General features: G+C 31.8%; 1 protein-coding gene across 2 annotated transcripts in view; it reads left to right on the top strand.

Annotated features, from left to right (window-relative positions):
* ATP8B (ATPase phospholipid transporting 8B) overlaps positions 1 to 18,759 on the top strand; it is a 59,091-nt gene that overhangs the window by 22,473 nt on the left and 17,859 nt on the right. For both annotated transcript variants that reach the window (XM_088188549.1, XM_088188548.1), the window contains exon 2: positions 16,365 to 17,127. In XM_088188549.1, coding sequence (XP_088044675.1) covers positions 17,094 to 17,127 — 34 coding nt within the window. In that variant the 5' untranslated portion in view covers positions 16,365 to 17,093. The remainder of the gene's footprint in view (positions 1 to 16,364; positions 17,128 to 18,759) is intronic.

The raw sequence follows: 18,759 nt of genomic DNA, 5'->3' as shown, positions 1-18,759 counted from the left end.
AGCGTGCACTAATACTAGGTCCGACCTCCTACCTAGGCTGTCGCGAGTCACAGATCCGGTCGGGTAAACTGGCAAAAAGATCGCGCTACGCGTACCTAAGAATCACTAAGACACGCCCGAAAACAAAATCATTAAACATTGAATTAATTTAGTTAAAAGTTAGGCACGTACTCTTTTCATCTCTATTAGAGATGATTATTTCATGAACTCATCCTGACAAAAATAGGCCTCACAAAAACGCTCAAGCTACCTAAGATTTCCCCCGGACGAAACAAGTTGAAATTGCCTCACCGTCAAACTTCAACGATGAAAAAAGCAACGTTGTGATAGCGCGTGTGTTAAACATGGTCGTGCCAATTTCTAATTTCCTACAAGGTTCGTTCAGCGATTCGGTGAAATATATTGCCAACTTATTTATGTTTATGGAATTGCCGTTATCACCAAGCACACTAGGGTACTGAAGAGTCGATGGCCATCCGTTTTTACTGATGAACTTCATAACAATGTCAAAAAACGGTTATAATATATGAATTGATTAATGAAAGATTTGTTACTTGTTCATAACATATTCTATTGACTTTGTATATTCATTTTTCAAATATCTCGTATATATGTAGCATCGTAAGTTATGCTGTGCGCCTGTAAAACTTTTAGTATATAACTATGGTGTACTATCAATAATTTATTTTAAATATTGAATTTAACTCTTTCCCGGTAATTACGAGCTAATTTATATTTTGTGAATTTCCCATCTTAAAAATTAACAAATTTCTCAAGATAATTATTATCATAGGCTTTTTTTTAATCAAAAATTAGATTTATACGAATATTTTTAAATGTTTTGCAACGGCTGCATATTTGTATATTGTTGCATAGGAAAGGGCGAGTCCGTGCAATAGGTTTTTGAGTAATTTAAAAAAAAGTACCGTGGCCGGGAAGTGGTTAAAAGATCGACGATGTACCCTTATCAATTTTCCACAGTTTTTTTGCACCCCTTTCACCACGTGGTCCGGCCGCGGAGGGCGCAGACGCCTCATGCCCCTTCTCGCCTTCGCCTCCGTCTCCGCCCCTCGCACCGCTCATTGTTGCCGTAGGCCTTGCACGCGTGTGACATGTTTCGAGTGGTAAACACGGCCATGTGAACCGGCGGTGTCTTTGCCGTCGGAAACGCACGGTTAGTACACACGAACTCTTATCTGTTAAGGACGATCGGTGCATTTGCACGAGAGACTTTCCGTTTTGTGCGGTTTATTATTAGTCGTGTATGCATGCGTGTGATTCAAACGCCATATCAGGTTTTATTTACTTTTTTAATTGTATATTTTAGTCACATAATGTGTGTGTAGAATTTTTGACAAGGCGAAACGCTAATGTTGTGTGCATGAATTTGATAATGTTGACGCTTCATTTTATCGTAACTCTACCTGTGCGTTTGCTTAACGGTTAGCGTCTAAGTATATGGTTACATTTGACTCGCAGGATATTGCCTTTGATGGGTTCGGATTTTGGCCCAAATGGATGTTCTTTAAAAGCTTGTGTATGTTATTTACAGACTTTTATGTTGCTAGTTGTTTTGAAACATTGAAAAGCTGCACAGTCATTTAACTCATTATCGCGTCAAAGTTGTATCTAAGATATGAATTGGAATTTATTAGTAAAATATTTGTTTTATTATCTTTTATCTGTGTTTTATGTTACTGGAATTTTAAACGAATTTTGAAAAAATAATTATATTTGTTTAAAAGCTTTAATATATTTACAGAAAATAAAATACTGATATTTTCCCATACAATATATATGCTTAGGAAAACTCCGACCTCTTTGTATGATTTTTATAAATTGACAAAAAGATAAGATAATGCATATATCTTTTATACTAATTGAGACATCAAAATACCAATTTATATTAATATTGTTTTGTTAAAACATATTGGAATTTGGCCTCAGATGCTCCAATTCTAATTAAATTCGTATAATATAACGTCTATATTTGCCTAGACGTTATGCATGTGTGTGGGTATTTATTCGGATGTACGCATTGTATCATAGTGTTTTTGAACCGATGCTCATTAAAACACACGAAAAAAATATTTTTTTAATATCTAGCTGAATTTAAATATTTTTCCTTTTTTCTATAAACATGTTCGTATAATAGTCAATAACAAACCTATTAACCTCGTCTGAAATACTTTATGAACCGATTTCATGTAAATTAACACGAATGACACGAGTCGCATTGTAATTATAACGCATAAAACAAAACTAATCTAAACACAATACATTTTTTAATACTTAATAGTAATTTATATACAACGGTAACAACCGACAAACAATTGCTCTATTGGTTTTATAAATAATTGTTACTAAACACGATTAACGCTTAAGCTATACTGTCATTCTTTTATTTTTGCTTACGTTTTTGGAATGCGAATTAGGTGTAATAGTTATCTTATTTCTTGTCACATCTAATTTGTCTTTATGTTTTTAGATTTATATGAATACTTATGGATATATATTTTGTCAATAATTAAATAAGTTATCCGTCAGTGTGGGCTTGCTATCAAGTTATATCACTTTCATATACACGGTTAGATTAATAAATATTTGTACAGTGGAACCTCGCTTAACGAACACCCCCCATAACGAGAAAACCAATTGTAAAAAAGTGACTCGCTTCACCCCATTTCGCATGAATTTTTTATCGCTGCGAAAAATATATGTTATATAACACGTTAAGAAATATCAAAGTAAAATATTTAACTATTATTTAAAATTTTATTGACAAAAATATATTAGGCCATATATGGCACTACATGCAGTAGTAATTATAATATTTATCGAGCCATATGTGGCACTCTATGCATTAAAAAATGAAAACATAAAAACAGTATCTTTTTAATAAACCTCTGTGCTGTACCCATTGGTTCTTTCTCCACACATGTTAAATCGTTATTGCGTTAAATACCTAATTCAGTAACATTTGACAAATACTCGTCTTCGCTTGTATCGGGTATGTTAAAAAAACATTTGTGCCAATCAAAATTGTTTTGATCCATTTTACCTAAAAATTAAGAATACTGCATTTAGTGTAATATATAGTCATACATATTTATAGCAACCAATACACGGAGTGCCAGATATGGCAATATCATACTGCAAGTAGTGCCATATTTGGTCTTGTAAAGAAAAACTGTAAAATTAATCGGTATATTCTCAAATTTACTTACAATATTCAACTTTTTGTCGTTTCGAAAACTTAATGAGTGTTTTGCGTTACGAGTAAGATTCTGGAACGAATTATGCTCGTTAAGCGAAGTTCCACTGTACTTTAAATTGTCTTATGATACAATTATGATTACTAGCACAACTTATTTTGGAATCCTATTTCATTACCCAAAACTGAATATAATATAGAGCCTCTCTTACGAATCTACTACATTACTTCCGGATCAAAAAAATAAAAATAAGATTCGCTCAACTCTATTCACACAGCCATTGTTCACAAAATAACAATTGTTCGATTACTTCATATTTCAGGTAATTTTCTCTAAATGGCCGGTCATACAATCCGATTGTAATATTCCGACTAGCACATACCTGTCGCTGTTTCGCAACACGCATATGTCATATCGCGAAGTTTACCATAAATTCACTATTGACACAACGTTATCTCTAGCGTTGTTATTTGTCAGGATAGGTCGTTTATCCGCATCAAGATAAGAGAAAGAGTCTTCTAGCACATTTTGCACTTCATCTAGTTCTAGAACAATAGCGTTAAATTCTAAAGATTCTATTCAGAATCACATACTCGTGTGTAATTTTCTATAACTCGAGATTTAGTGTTATTTAAATTATTCGTGACACAATAACGGGTTTTCCTTATCAATAGTCAAGCGAATTAGTCTGTATCACTTTTGATTAATATGTGTCACTCATAAGTACCTGCGGTTAATAAGCTCCGAAAATGTGTCGGAATATTTCTATACATACAGGTATGTAATGATTTTCGAGAGCTGTGTATAATGGTACTATATTATGTTATGTTACAAGGTCGATGGGTGATCAAAGAGTGTACTCATGTCATGTCGTGTCACAAACGCGGAGCTCGTGTAATTAAATTATGTTATTCTTATTTAATTATCGCGGTTATGTTAAACTGCTTACGAGGCGTTGGTTAAAATTGTAGTTAAAATTCTGTGGTTACCACCGGTAGAGCGACTAATTACTTCGGCATCCTGGAACCACAACATATTTAAATAATCTTTTAAAAATGTCAATTTAAAACAAAATGTAGCGGCTTAATTTATCATATATTTACCTTTAAAAAAAACAAGGTTTATAGTCAAGCAAAACACGAGTGAAATCGTAGAGTAGGAACACCCAAGAATTTGTTCACAATAGCCACACAAAGTGTGGCTATTGAAAACCACACGTAAGTAAAAATACGCATACGTATGGTCGCCCACAAATGGCCACCTGGAAGTTAGATTTTAGATATAAATTGGTCTTCTCTTTCAAGTATCAGTATAAATCACTAGGAACCAGAGACCAGAGGGATTAGATTTTCACAACTGCGCGGCTCTACTTACATCAGCATTTTAATCTTAAATCGTTTTTTGTTGTTATATTTTAACAACCAGTAAGTTAGTTTAATACGCAAATAGTTAATGTACTTTTAAATAAGTATACGAATCAGGGTGCAGGGTTAATTAATTGTCCGGTTTGAATGCTTAAAAAATGAATGTTGATTAAATGATACGAACTAGTTATTATGTTGTTCTAACTGCATAATAAATTATTCGCCGTATTTGTAAATCAATACGTGTCTTATTTTTCTAGTTCATCTTATATATTTTTTTCTTATCGGAGATAATTGTCGTTACCAATGTCTTGTTAGTTCGATTTGTCCATTCCCTCACTTTGTATCAATTATGCTAAATATTATTTAGTCTTCCTTGTCGTTGCCTTATTAATGAAGACCGTGAACCACAATCACCGCTTGGCTATATTTTGACGATTCATCTTCAATTGCACGCTTTGCCAATAGTAGGCTACTGACAATCTTAATTTATCCTCTTTTTATCTTTTCTACGTTCTCAGTAATCCATGTTGTTGCATTTTCGTTCTTCTATAACCTAGATGTTGCATCTTTTTTTAGCATTTTAAATTGTGATCTTTATTTCTATATAATAATGCAGAAAAAATTATAAATATAATTAGACTCTTCGATTGTTAAAAAACATTTAACCGCGTGAATATTGATTACCAGTAATAGACGACCGGTTAAATAGTGTAATTGTCGTACGTGTTATTTGCGCCCATTGCGTCCAATTGTCGCTGATATCATCTTTTATAAAAGAGACGAGTGTACGGATTGTCTGTGCCACGTAGACGTAGTTCAACGATATTCTGGCATACTTTATTAAATTGATTGAGTTGATTTTGATTGATTTTGACGTTCTTTTTATTTATTATGTTTATCGCTGTAAACTATAAGCGAGCGAACGCTTTAATAATTTGCTTTTCTAGAGCGAATGTTTTTGAAGAATGATAATTACAAATAGATAATATGTTCAATTGCCAGACTTTTATTGTTAGTCTGAAATATTGCTACCAGCTATCATAGAACGCTATGTCTTAACGCCTGTTATGTTACAGCGGTATATTTATAGTAATACAATTTAAATGTATCAATAGGGCTTTTTATTATTTGGCTATTCTATCATTGCGAATGTTTACTAGCAATACACATACATTAGCTGTAGAAAACGTAAAATGCTTAATGTAAATATTTGTGTTTTTTTTAATGAATAACGCCGAAACTCACTTATTTTTTTTTTTATTAACGACTACATGGTAATTACAGTAGTTGTTATTATACATTAAAACAGATTTTTTAATTTTTTGCACTTGTGTATTATGTGTAAAAGAGAGCCATTCAATGACGTTCACCTGTCACTGGTGAAATTTACAAAAATGTTTCTATTGCGTTTCAACATCCAAAGGATTTAATTCATATAATTTTGTAATAATGTACTAAATAAAGAGCAAGTTAAAAAAATAAATAAGTACATAACACAGCTTAAAAGTAAAACATTAGTTTTAATAATTACTCTGCTTTTTTTAAAATAACCAAAAATTATTCGCTGCGCAGTAAAATGCCTCTATTTTTCTTCAATCAGTGTTTGATTACATTGTTTTTATTGTTTATAATAATATTATTTACATACAATAAAAGGATCTTCATTTTATTATATATATGTATATAGGGTAATCCCTTAAATAGTAATGTATTATAAATCTAAGTTTGAAATGAACTTCTTCCCATATGATTCCGAACCTTTTGAGATAAATATCGATGTATTACGTAGTAAAAAATATATGCATCCCTGAGGCAAATACCTGGAATTCTCGCCAAAAAGGCAAAAGCATATAAACTGAATTTCAGCAGCTAGAGTTAATAATTAAATTTTACGTTGTTAAAATTCTTTCACTTTTAAACAATAAATCAAGCTCCTTTCAGACATCATTTTGTCAGTGTTTCTTTCATCCTTGCTGAATCCAGGTTTGAAAATCTGGATTCAGCAAAGGCGCCGAAAATCATAATGGTTTAGTAACCACTCAGATTTCATTTAATGTGGTTTAATGTCAAGTGAATATAGTTAATGTGACATGACTTCCCATGGCCATGTTTATTTAATGGTCATATTATTGACGATACAGTTTATTCAAGATAGTTTGGCTTATTGGTAGCAGCTCATGATGAATAACTCTTTCCATGTTCCGCAAAACGAACAACATAATCTTTCTAAGATGGAGTCAATAGTTGGCTGTAGGTGTCTGGATATTGTACAACATATATTTCTCATAACCAATAATAATTCGGTTTAAAAACGCTATTTTGTCAATTTATAAATGTGTAAAGTGCGAATGTAATACGTTACATCATAAACGAAAACGTTGGAACAATCTTCGTTCTTGAATCACACTTATAGTGTATGTACCATATATTTTACAGCTGTTGTTGCATTAGAAACATGACAAAAATACTAAAGTAAAACGGTTGCATAAAACTTCCCCTATTTTATCAAATTTAAGTTTACACCGCTCACGTTGTACTCAAATGATACTAAGAAAACAATAATCAAATCGAAAATATTGTTTTATTTTGGGAATATATGGATAATTTCATTTATAATATGGGAGGAGGGGGGGAGAGGAAAGTTTAATTATTATGTATTACTCATTTTATAAAGGGTCATCGAATTCCATATCTTTGACAATTACTAGACGGTATATTAAATTATTTCATTACATCCCTTTATGCATTTTCCTGAAAATATGTCCAATGCTATTCAGAGATTAATTCTTTAACGAAAAATAGTGATACTCCCACAGATTCATATCTGTGATGGCTACATCAAATTAAATTCTTCATTAATTATAATTATATTAAAAAAATGATCTTCAATTTGGTTGCCACACTTTGTATTCCATGACCCAATTTCTTCACTTTCTAGTTCAGATGTGCTATATTAAAAATGAAAGGTTTACAGTTGTGAGCTATATAAAAATGTCGCCAGACAAAAAAAATGTTGGACACACAGGCATAAAAACGTCATTATCATTAGAGTGTAATGCGCTACATTTGGCGCATGCGTTACAGTTTGTCAACCCCAAGTCTAAATCATGAATGCTTTGTATGATAGCTGAATAACTAACTTGAATCTGGAAAATCTAAAAAAATTGCACCCGTCATTGTCTCATAAACAAAATTCTTGCATTCCATTTCGAAGTGTTTGTTTGAATTAACCGTACATTAATCCCGATCACCGAGAGTATTTTTCTGAGGATCTGTCAGTGAAGACTTCTCCAATTGATCCGTTAGCGCGTTCAACTGTGCCGATTCTGGTGGTGATGATTCATTCAAACACATACCAACGCGTGCTCGAATATACTCGCGCCGTCTCACTATAACGTTTGCTTTCTATTATTGCGAATTTTATTTTAGTCATCGACAGTGCGCCCGCCCGGTGCATATGTACTCCACTATGCGATAATTCGCATGTGTGTCGAATTTGTTTTGTCGTGGGAATGCGTGAGTACGGTTAGTATATTTTGGATTTCGAGTGAAAGAACGTCGAATGTTTAAAAGTAGACATTCAGTAACGTTTTTGCCGTGATCTTCTCTGTAAGCAAGAGGTTTAAGAGAAGAAACTTCATGTTTAATGAGACGCTGTGATTGCATATTCCTGAAAAACATAAGATTTTTTTTCTCTATGATCATTTGTGTGAGTGAAATATTAAGTTTTATTAAGTGGTGTTATTGTAGTAGCATACCCGTTAAGAGATCAATTAAGTGTATATAAAAGTAGTATAACTTAATCATAAATATTAACTAGCTGCTCAAGATTATTGTTATATTTTATAAAAACAGACACATTGATTATGACGCGCGGGAATAATATTGTGGTATTTTATAAAATCAGCTTTTTGATTAAACCTTCTATTCAGTTATTTTATAGGATAATTTATTTAGCTTATGCTGAGTTTAAGATTTAGTTTTATTTGGTGTAAGTTTTCAATAAATTATATTCCCTCTCAATTAACATTGAAACGTTAATGTATTATTTAATACATGAATGTTGTGTTAGTTGTGAAAACTTTCTTTGCTAATGATGTTGCTCCACTTTAGTTGTCAAACTATATAATTAAAAATCGATGATTGATTGACATTGGTGAATAAATTAGGAATATCAGAAGTTTATTTAATATCATGTTTATGTACATTTTCTACAAGTCTTGAAATGTAGCGATTATATATTTTTTTAATATGAGCTGAAAAAAATACTTCAACAATTTAACTAGTATTTTTGTTGCATTTAAACCGAATTTAATCTGATTTCGCCACAGTTTCCTTCCGTCTTGTGGGAAATGTGGAAAATTGTGAGTCAAACTTATTGTTAATTTAATAATTAATCTTTGGTAGATGAAATAAATTTTATCGCATTATGGGTCACATTGGCTTTTTGCTCTCTGTGGGTTTTAATACAATGTTAATTATGAAAATTTATAAGTATAAATATAATGTAATATTTGCGATCAGGATTTTTTTAAGTTTTTGTTCAAGAACTCGGATCGGTCTTATCTTAAAAGTTGAGAGAAAGCTACATATTTTAGAAAGAAATGTCACATTATATCTTTTTTTGATTAACGTGTCGGTGAAAAGTGATTGCAAACATACGCGGGGGTTATTTTGCATTTCTGTACTATGAACATGACCCGTTTGATTTAATCGCACTTATCATTGATTCATAACAGCAAACAGGAAAATTTAATATTTCAGTCTATCAGGAACAGCATTTCGACCGCATCTTGTTCTCTGTCTGTATAAAAAATTCAACATTATTAACAAACAGTGTCTTGTGGTAATGTTACGATATACAATCAATTTTCGCACAATTTGACCATTCTTGAGGCGTGTCTCTGACGTCACTACTTCCGCGGGCTGATAACGTTTTATATGGCTTTCGTCGTAATTACGGTGCGTTACAGTGACTTATATTTGATACGATTGATGGAGATTATTTAGTAAAAAAATTATCAAAAGTAAAGAAAACGGCGATATTTATACATATTTATTTTTGTAGCAATATTCCCGCATCGTCCTTTATTCGTAATGTAAACTTTGAAGATTAGATTATATGTATGGCGATCAAACATAAATCTATAGATTTTCCAAGTCATCTAAGTGCGATTCCAGTCTTCAAACTACGTTTTATACGTTGAATCAGAGTTACTGAACCTTTTTTAAACGATCGCGTGCGTGTTCAATGGCGGTATTCATATATTTTATTTAAATTGACGTGCGAAAAGTGTCTATATTGTATTTGTGTTTACTAAGTTAGCTGTTCTTGGTATCTACGTTTTGTTTATTCATGTCAATGTCCTATTTTTATTTTATTTTATTTATATAACACTTTTATATTATGAAATGTAATTATATGTGCTTATTCCATTGTGTAAAATAATCTTATCGTTTTAGGTTTTATTTTATATAATTTTTATTTGGTTTTCCATTTGATTGAAAAGATACTATTTTATCTTAATTTAACTCGTATTATTCTTGGCTTACTTCACGAGTGCTTCTATCATTCGTAGTCTCTAGCGTTTCTCATCATTGATTTGATTTGAGTATATTGACGTTTTATATTAAGAAATTACACAAATCTCACGCCATATCTCAAAAGGACCTTGCTCTATGGTCACGGTCAATAGTGACTAACCACGTTCCGATTCCGATCAGTCAAACTTGAGCAGGTGATTCGTTCGGTTATATCATTTTTTTTTGCAAATCGACCTTCACTTCGTTGTACACCAACCACTATCAACAATCTTCGCTCAGATTCCATAAGAATGTCAAGGCGCGACGCAGAGCTCGTTCGCAGAAATTGCCCGTGTTGCGAGATTCTAAAACACAGGTCATTGCGAAATGTGACCTTCCTTCACTACCGCTTTTATATATAGATTCACTATTTGTGTTGTAGGATATCCTGTTTAAAAAAGTGTGTATTGTGCGAAGTTGCGTCGTTATTCTCCAATAATGGTAAAAGCGTTTAATTGTGCTAAATGTTCCAATATCCTTAATTGAGTACTGCTTCATAAGCACATAATCTCTGCTCTGTTGATTTTTTATGTGATCGGCACAGAGATCTTCAGTTGTCTGAACTCTTGAGTCTGTTTTTGTATTTTACCCTTTGAGCGGTATCGCCGTACATGTACGGTGGTCGATCCTTCATTGTTTCGAGGCACCTTAATATTTACTTATATAACTGAAGAAGTAATACATAAATAACACCAATAAATTAATGAGTACAAAATAAACGAACATAACAAAAATATTTTTTATTAATTTTGTAAAAAAATGTTGGAAAATTAATATAACAAAAATACACAAAAGCCGAATAATATTTAAAAAAATTGTTAAATAAATTAACGAAATTTAATAATAAGTGTAAAAATAAATTATTACAACATATTATACTAATACAAAAAAGTAGTAAAAAAAATCAAAGCAATAAAACGTTGAAAATCACTGATTTTCTTCTATATTACTATAAATATAATAAATAAATACAACCAAAATAATTTTGGAAAACTACGTATAATTTACTCTCTCAAATTAAAAAATGTGTATAAATTAACTCACTACTCAAAGGGTTAAGGTAGTTTTTATTTTATTATATTATGATGGATACCTTATTCTTATCATCGTTCAATGGAAACTGAGGGTCGTGATCCGTATTTGTTCGTAGCGGATTTATAAACATCGCCAATAATAATTTACCAGTGACAATTTTATTTTCATGAATTATTAGAATTTATAAATTAAAATAATTCAGCAAAAAATAGGGCCTAGACAATTTTATTTACATGAATTATTGCCTTGGGCAGCCAGCAGTGGGTCCTTTTCTAATTTTCATAATCCCGACTCCCGGGATTCACGCTTTAAAACCGGGAGGAGAAAATATAGAAATGTCCGAATTTTCAATCCCAATTCCCGGGTTTGAAAAATTCAATGGGAACAGCACCCACTAGCAGCTAGCTTTCGTTCAGTAGTCGCTTATGGTTAGGAGTTTTAGCCCAGGAACGTCATTTCAGCTTTTTTTCATGGAGGGGGGGGGGGCAAAAGTTGGCAAGTCAGTGGTCGTTTTTTTAATATTTCGATTTTATTAGGATTCATAGTATTTCAATAAATGACATGTATTTTCCGGCCGAATTCAAGAGAGAGAAAATGTTCCCACTTACCACTGTACCAAATGACGTTCCTGTTTCAAATTCACGTCAAAAGCAATAAAGTGGTGCCGTCACCGTTCATATTAAGACTTTTTATAACAATATTACGACGTACAATGAGTGAGAATCGAATGAAGCATATCTAAACCGAATTTTGACCAATAAGGGAGCGCAAAACGATGAAAAAAGTGGTCATGTGTTTTAATTTTTATCGCGTTTCATAGTATGTAGTGTAAGGACATGCGGGAAATCCCGATTTCACAACCTTGGCGACATTAACACACATATGTAGCTTTCAGAATACATCAGTCATATGTGATATCATGGGTGATTGTTGCATTGCTAAAGATATTGAGTCTCGCTAATTATTTTTTCATGTGTCTTAATGTCTTAAAATGCACATATACGTCCTGTCATCCATTTTATTATGTAACATCACTTCCTGCACTATGGATATAAAGAAACACAACTGTCTCTAACTTTCAAATCGATCCAGTTTTACGCGGTTGTCGTTGATGTTTTTGCTACAGTGACGAGCATTTCGTGTGTTTTTTTACGAGGTCATCTCCCGTCATGTTTTTCTGTATTCTTATAACCATATACAATCGATAGTGTCGTGACGCGTCAGATTTGTTCGTCACACGCGCTAATTGATGGTAATTAACGTGACGTGAAAATAATTAATTAACCCCGTCTGATGTACGTGTACGAATATTATGCACAATTTGCGTGCTTTGTTTCTTTCTGTGTGTGTGTGACTGATGTTGAAACTTTACCTTGTTGATAACGGGTGTTATGACTTTTTAATAAGAACTTCTCAACGTTCATGTGAGTGCATATCGTGTATGATTTATGTACTTGTCTTCATTGAGTTGTGATTGGAAGATGAAAGGACGTGTTTATTAGTTCGTTTACGATTTTCACACATTGTAGATGTATTGTTAGAAAACTCCCAGAAGCAATCGAACAATCGATTTATTCCTATATACGAATATATATATGTAACGGCGAATGTGTATTTTTCAGTTAAGTTTTATTTTCACTAAATAAATATAATTTCATTAACCGTTTCGGTGGAATAATATCCGAATATAATTTAACTGATTGGCCCTAGTGAATTGTCGATGAAACTCAATTTGCAGTTGCGAATAATACTATAGTTAGTCTTAAAATTTTCATTTCAAGTTGGGTTTGGTTAATTAGTTTATGTTAGGTTTGGGTTTGAACAGTAAATTGACGTTTCGCAACTGTTACGGTAAATTTGTATTTTTCAATGAAGGTGTATTTTCGCTAGTATATTAATTCACTAACTAGGGCGGTTAAAATGTATCATACAATTGATTTATTTTTTGGCAATGTCATTGAAATTGTAATTATACACTACGCGGATGATCACACAGTTACAGCGTTACAGGTGGTGCTCTACTATTTTTCGAAACGAAATTCGCTAATGGCGTCGCTTTTTTCGTTTCACGCTCGTAAAATGATATGATTTCAGTGAAATGGCACTGAAAATATATTTTCACTGGTATTATACATTCACTGTAACACATACAGTATGTACGTCAAGATTTTCAAAACATAATAATTTAATATATAATAATTATATGTACATACTTTTTGTAATACTGTAAACTATAAAGCTACTAGTAATTGTTGCATATATTAACTTTACATTTATTTTTCAATGTTTACGATGTTACTGTGTAATATTTTTTTTCGAAGACATTCAATTGATCAATCGGTATATTTTGCCGAGGTCAGATTTTTTATAACAATGCAAATGTAAGCGTTTTTATATTATGATTTTGGTCAGTGTTTCGATTATTATTTGTATGCAGATTATGCATTTATTCTACTTTCGAGTTCTTATTTTTAAACGAGAGTGATTAACCTTACTAGAGGAATACCATTTAAGTTGGCAGGTGGCCGTTTGGCGATCTTCGTGATTTCTTGCGTCGCGAATTCTCAAATTAGGTTTACACTTGAGTATAATATGGACAATACATCATCATCACTCATACATAATCCGAAAATAAATGATACTCAGATAGTAAATGGCGTAATTTGTGCAGTACAGTTTAAAATATCATTTTTGAATACAATATTTATTATACTTTTTAGTTTATCATTAGCCCATATATGTAAATAACGATTTGTAATATATTATTATCATGTAATTACCACAGTTGAATATGCAGATTGAATGCACACAACGCACAGCGAAGATACGTTCCAGTTAAAATTATTATTTAAATACACATATATAGTACAATAAATTACTTATTCGGTGTACACGTAGCATACTTTCTCGTGAAAATTATAAATGGGTGTATTATTGAACTCGTAATTAACGATCAAGTTTTTGTTGTGTTTATGAAACATGTCTTATGAATACTTTTACTTGACCGTATTGAAAACGCATATTTAATTGATGACAATGTCATATCAATAATCTATACATTGTAGGAGCATTTTCATCGAGTACAGTTGCCGCTTCGCTTCGTTTTCGTTCATTTTGAAGGTTGGTTTTTCCACCGGACCATGTAATTAACATTTACAATGAACCAGATAAATTTGTAGAAAGCTTTGGTAGTTCGATCTTTTAATTAGGTCAATTTAGTTAAATACACCTGTCGTCAGGTGTTTTGGTTTCCACAGGGGCACTGTACGTATTTAATATTTCGTAATAAAAATCGATCTCTTTCTTATATTATGGATATGACTTTCCAGAACGTTTTAAAAGTGCATTTATTACCACTTTGTAATATATATTGCTACAATGGCATAAGCGCTCAATTAAGGTACAATTATGGTATAGTATGAGAAAATGCCATTTGATAGTGCATTTATACAGACACAAACTACAATTACAATTGAAAAGTGCATATTATTTAACCATTAAAATTTAGTACGTAAGGAATGATCGTCTGTTATATAATATACATATATTTGATGTTTATAACTTTCTGTAGTTTGTTTGTGAAATTAAATATAGATTAACTAGAACAAAAAATAACAATGTAATGATTATTATTTTTATGTACCTGTTATTTTCGTTTAATATACATATATAATTGTTAATTAAATTTACTTTTGACTGTCTAATATTAAATATTCATTATGCTGTCAATTTTACAGTTTTAATCGACTAGTTTACTGAATTATTATGTCATCAGGTATTACCTAATGTTTAGTTATATATATATATTTTTAATAGACTTTACATGTGCTAGATATATCTATATCCTTATTTATAGATAATAATGCTTTTTATACAAAAATAAAATTGATATATAAATAAGATTATTACATAGTGATTTTAATGAGTAGCCGAGAAAAGACAGACAGGAAAACTGTGTTGTTATTTCATAGTGATTTCAATGCAACCTCCAAGGTTAGACATATAAGTACGTTACTTTAAAATAATTTATTATAGTGTATATTGAAAATAAATACTAGAGCATGAAATATTTTCCATAATAATTACCGCAATTTCTGATTTATGGATTTATTGCGTTTCAGCGATGTACTCATAAATTGTATTATGTTTTAAACTGTTTCTACTGTAAATAAAAAGTGTATTTATAGAGAAACTACGTAGTTTAGAAAATGAAAAAATGATTTATTGCACATAATTTGGTACCAATCGAAGAAAATCAGGTGGTGATGATATTTCGATTTATTATGTAGCTATCTCTTTATATTTTCTTGCTAGGCTTTAGAATGTTTATTTTTTTTCTAGGAATTTTCAAAAAGCTCTCGATTTTGCTTTATTAGAAATACTTAAATTAGCTTTGTTTATTTGTTGTTTTGAGATTCATGCATAGTAGTGTGACTTTTGCAGCTAGCTGGACGCCGCAAAAACAGTTTTTTGTACATTATAAAAAATGTAGATTGATGATTCGTGTCGATTCTTTGCTGTGGTCGTTGAGAGATTGCTAGTGATTCGTGTTTGAGAGTAGCTACTGTAGTCGTCGTTGGTTGCCAGTAATTGGTAATGCGATCCTTCGAGCTTTGACAAATAGGAGACTAAAGAAATTGAGAGTCAATTCCATTATGGTATAACTCAACTTCCAAATCACCCCGTTTAGTGAAAGCTGGATAAATGCTCTTTATTTGGGCTATCGTCTGATACTTACAAAAGATAATTCAAACAATGCTTATCCGTTAGTGTTTTCTAAACGAGTTTTAAAGCTTATCTAGAAAAGTGTTTAATAAGTTCTTGTGGTATTTGATGGCTTTCGAAAGTTCTGTGTGTTTTTGCGGATTTATAATGTTAGTTGGATATACTAATGTTGTTTTGATGATTTCTAAATCTATTGTTTATAAACACCCACAGTTGTATGATGATAGTAAACATTACGTATATGTAAATTATGTATTAGTGAAGTATATATTCTTGTAAAGAACTGTGTTCCCAAATTTAGGGAGAAAAGTTATAAATGGAACTAATTATATTAAAAAAATGTATACAAAATATAACTGATCTAGAACTGTTTACTGATTTTAAAAAAAATTTCATTCGAAGGTGCACAATATTCATTAATCTCTTTGTTTTGTTACAGAAATCCTGACAAACCAGTGAAGTGTAGAAGTGCAGCGCCTCAAAGGCACATGAGGCCTCGGGCCGGGCGCCCCCCCAGCGCTCCGCCCGCGCCCCCTCGCCGCGATGAAGTCTGGCGACTCGCACTCGTCCGCCATCGGGAAGAAAGGAAGACCCGAAGATTTTCACATTCCATATCGTCACCGTCGTCGATCTGAAGAAGTCAGCGACAGTTTCAACAGATGATCCTATAAAATAACTCAAAGCGGACTGAGTGATGAAAAGCTGATTTATTTTTTATACGAACAATTTACTAACGACACGCTGTAATAATATAGTCAATTCGTCGCAACAAACCGTACAACGCCGCGTTTGCCTTATATAATAATAATAATAAAAGTTTATATATAAATTTACACAATATAAAATTTACGGACGTTATTGAATAAACTGAAAGTGTCTTATTAGTGTTATTGAATATATTTGTTACATATATTTATTATTATATATATATATATATACACGCAAGTGTCCTTTTAAAAAGTATACATATTTCGTTATATTGATTTGTCGACCGTCGCCGGCGACGGATCAGCAATAATCGAGCACAATCAGTAACGAAAGCACAATTGTCGTTGATTTTAAAAATAATTATTATATAATATAAAATAATACACACGCTGTGATCGTCGAAAGCACAATGTCGTAATCGTCGGGGTCATCGTCGACAACAGCAAACATCGACATCGACATGGGAAAGTCATCGAACAAAACACACGGACAAGGTAAGAATGTTACTCTTTTTTTAATTTTCTTGTGCGAGAAAGTTTTGCTGATTAGCGAAGAACTTCTCAAGTTCGTTACTGAAAAATCGATTTTTATTATAGTTGTATTATATTTTATCATGATACATAAGATTACGAAAGAATATCATGTTACTAATGAGTAATATTATCAACATAAAATGCATACGAAACTCTTTTGATGTGTTATGAATCATGTTTAAATACAAAATATTTTTATCGTTATATTATATATTTTTTCGAAGAGATACTTCACAACACCTCTAAATATATACGGGGGAACGTAATAAAATATTGCTTTTATGTGAATTCGGATACTCAGTGATATTTTTATGTTCTATAACTTTTTCATTTTCACGGTCACTTATTAATATCCCTATTTTTTTTATAAAATCTAATGTAAAATGCACATTTCAATTAAGCAAATACTGATTGTCGTACATTTAAAAATAGTGGATTTGATCAAAATTGAAATATAATTTTATTTAAGCAATAAAGATTCTACGGATGTAGCATTTGCGCTCGTGCGATATAATCAGGAGAGTTAAACACATGTTTGTGCTGAATGCACCAAATCAGCTTCCTTTTTCTATAATTAACTTGGATGCTTATGTAATTTTCATTTGCATAGTCACTGAACGTAACTGAGCTTATATGTTACGTCAGTTGCATCCATCTGAAATAAACAACTTTTTTTGGGATATTTTTAAGGTAATCGATCAAACATAAGCTGCTCTCCTACTAGCAACGTGTCATACGTAGTTATAGCTCACTGTCGTTCATAAAATATGTTGTGGATTTGTAACTGCATTTTATAGTAACGTTGAAAACTAGAAAAATCAACACTTTGAAATGTCATCTTTTCGTTATTTTTTCCTTTGTTATATAGTGATTAATAAATAATTGTTTTGGTAACCAAGGACAATGATTCAGTTGAAAACATTTTTTAAATCAAGAACAAACAAGGTTTGATATTTTAATATGTCCTCCAGTTTTAGATCGGCATACAGTGCATAATCTCATATTACTACCCTTTTTCTCTGGAATAGTTCGATATTGAACCATTCGTTATTATTATAATTCATTTTCACAATCTTAGTTTTAGATAAAACACTAGTTTCTAGCCAGTTATATGTTTATAATTGATTATTGTAATATATAGTGAAAAATACCAATTTAAATATATAATAATACCAATTTAAATACATTCAGCTAAAGATCTGTAACCATGATATCTATACTACTGCCTCCAAGGAATGTGTGCTTGTAAAGAGTGATCCAACTTATGTTTCCGAACTTTAGTTAAAAAAAGCAAATTTAGGAATATCAGTCACTTTTTTGACATGTAATGCTCTCTCGTGAATCACATGAGGTTGTTCCTCGCCCTATATGCGGAAATTGTGTTTATTAACATACAGAGAGGTGGAAATGTGCCTCATCAGAGAAGAAACATTAACTTCCTGCTGCTACAACACCCAATCAGCGTAAATTCTTCGCTGTCCATGGTCTCTGGGCTTCAGTTCTTGTGTTATCTCAATTTTATACGGGTGCAAGTCCAAAGGGAACCATAAGAAAAGCCCAAAAAGCTGAAAGGGCGCCACGATAATGCACAGG

This window comes from Plectrocnemia conspersa, unplaced genomic scaffold, assembly GCF_051122295.1.
Source record: "Plectrocnemia conspersa isolate PC_06_02 unplaced genomic scaffold, ASM5112229v1 ptg000007l, whole genome shotgun sequence".
In the NCBI taxonomy this organism is placed as follows: Eukaryota; Metazoa; Arthropoda; class Insecta; order Trichoptera; family Polycentropodidae; genus Plectrocnemia; species Plectrocnemia conspersa.
The sequence above is the reverse complement of the archived record's forward strand: the minus strand, read 5'-3'. Positions and strand labels throughout refer to the sequence as shown.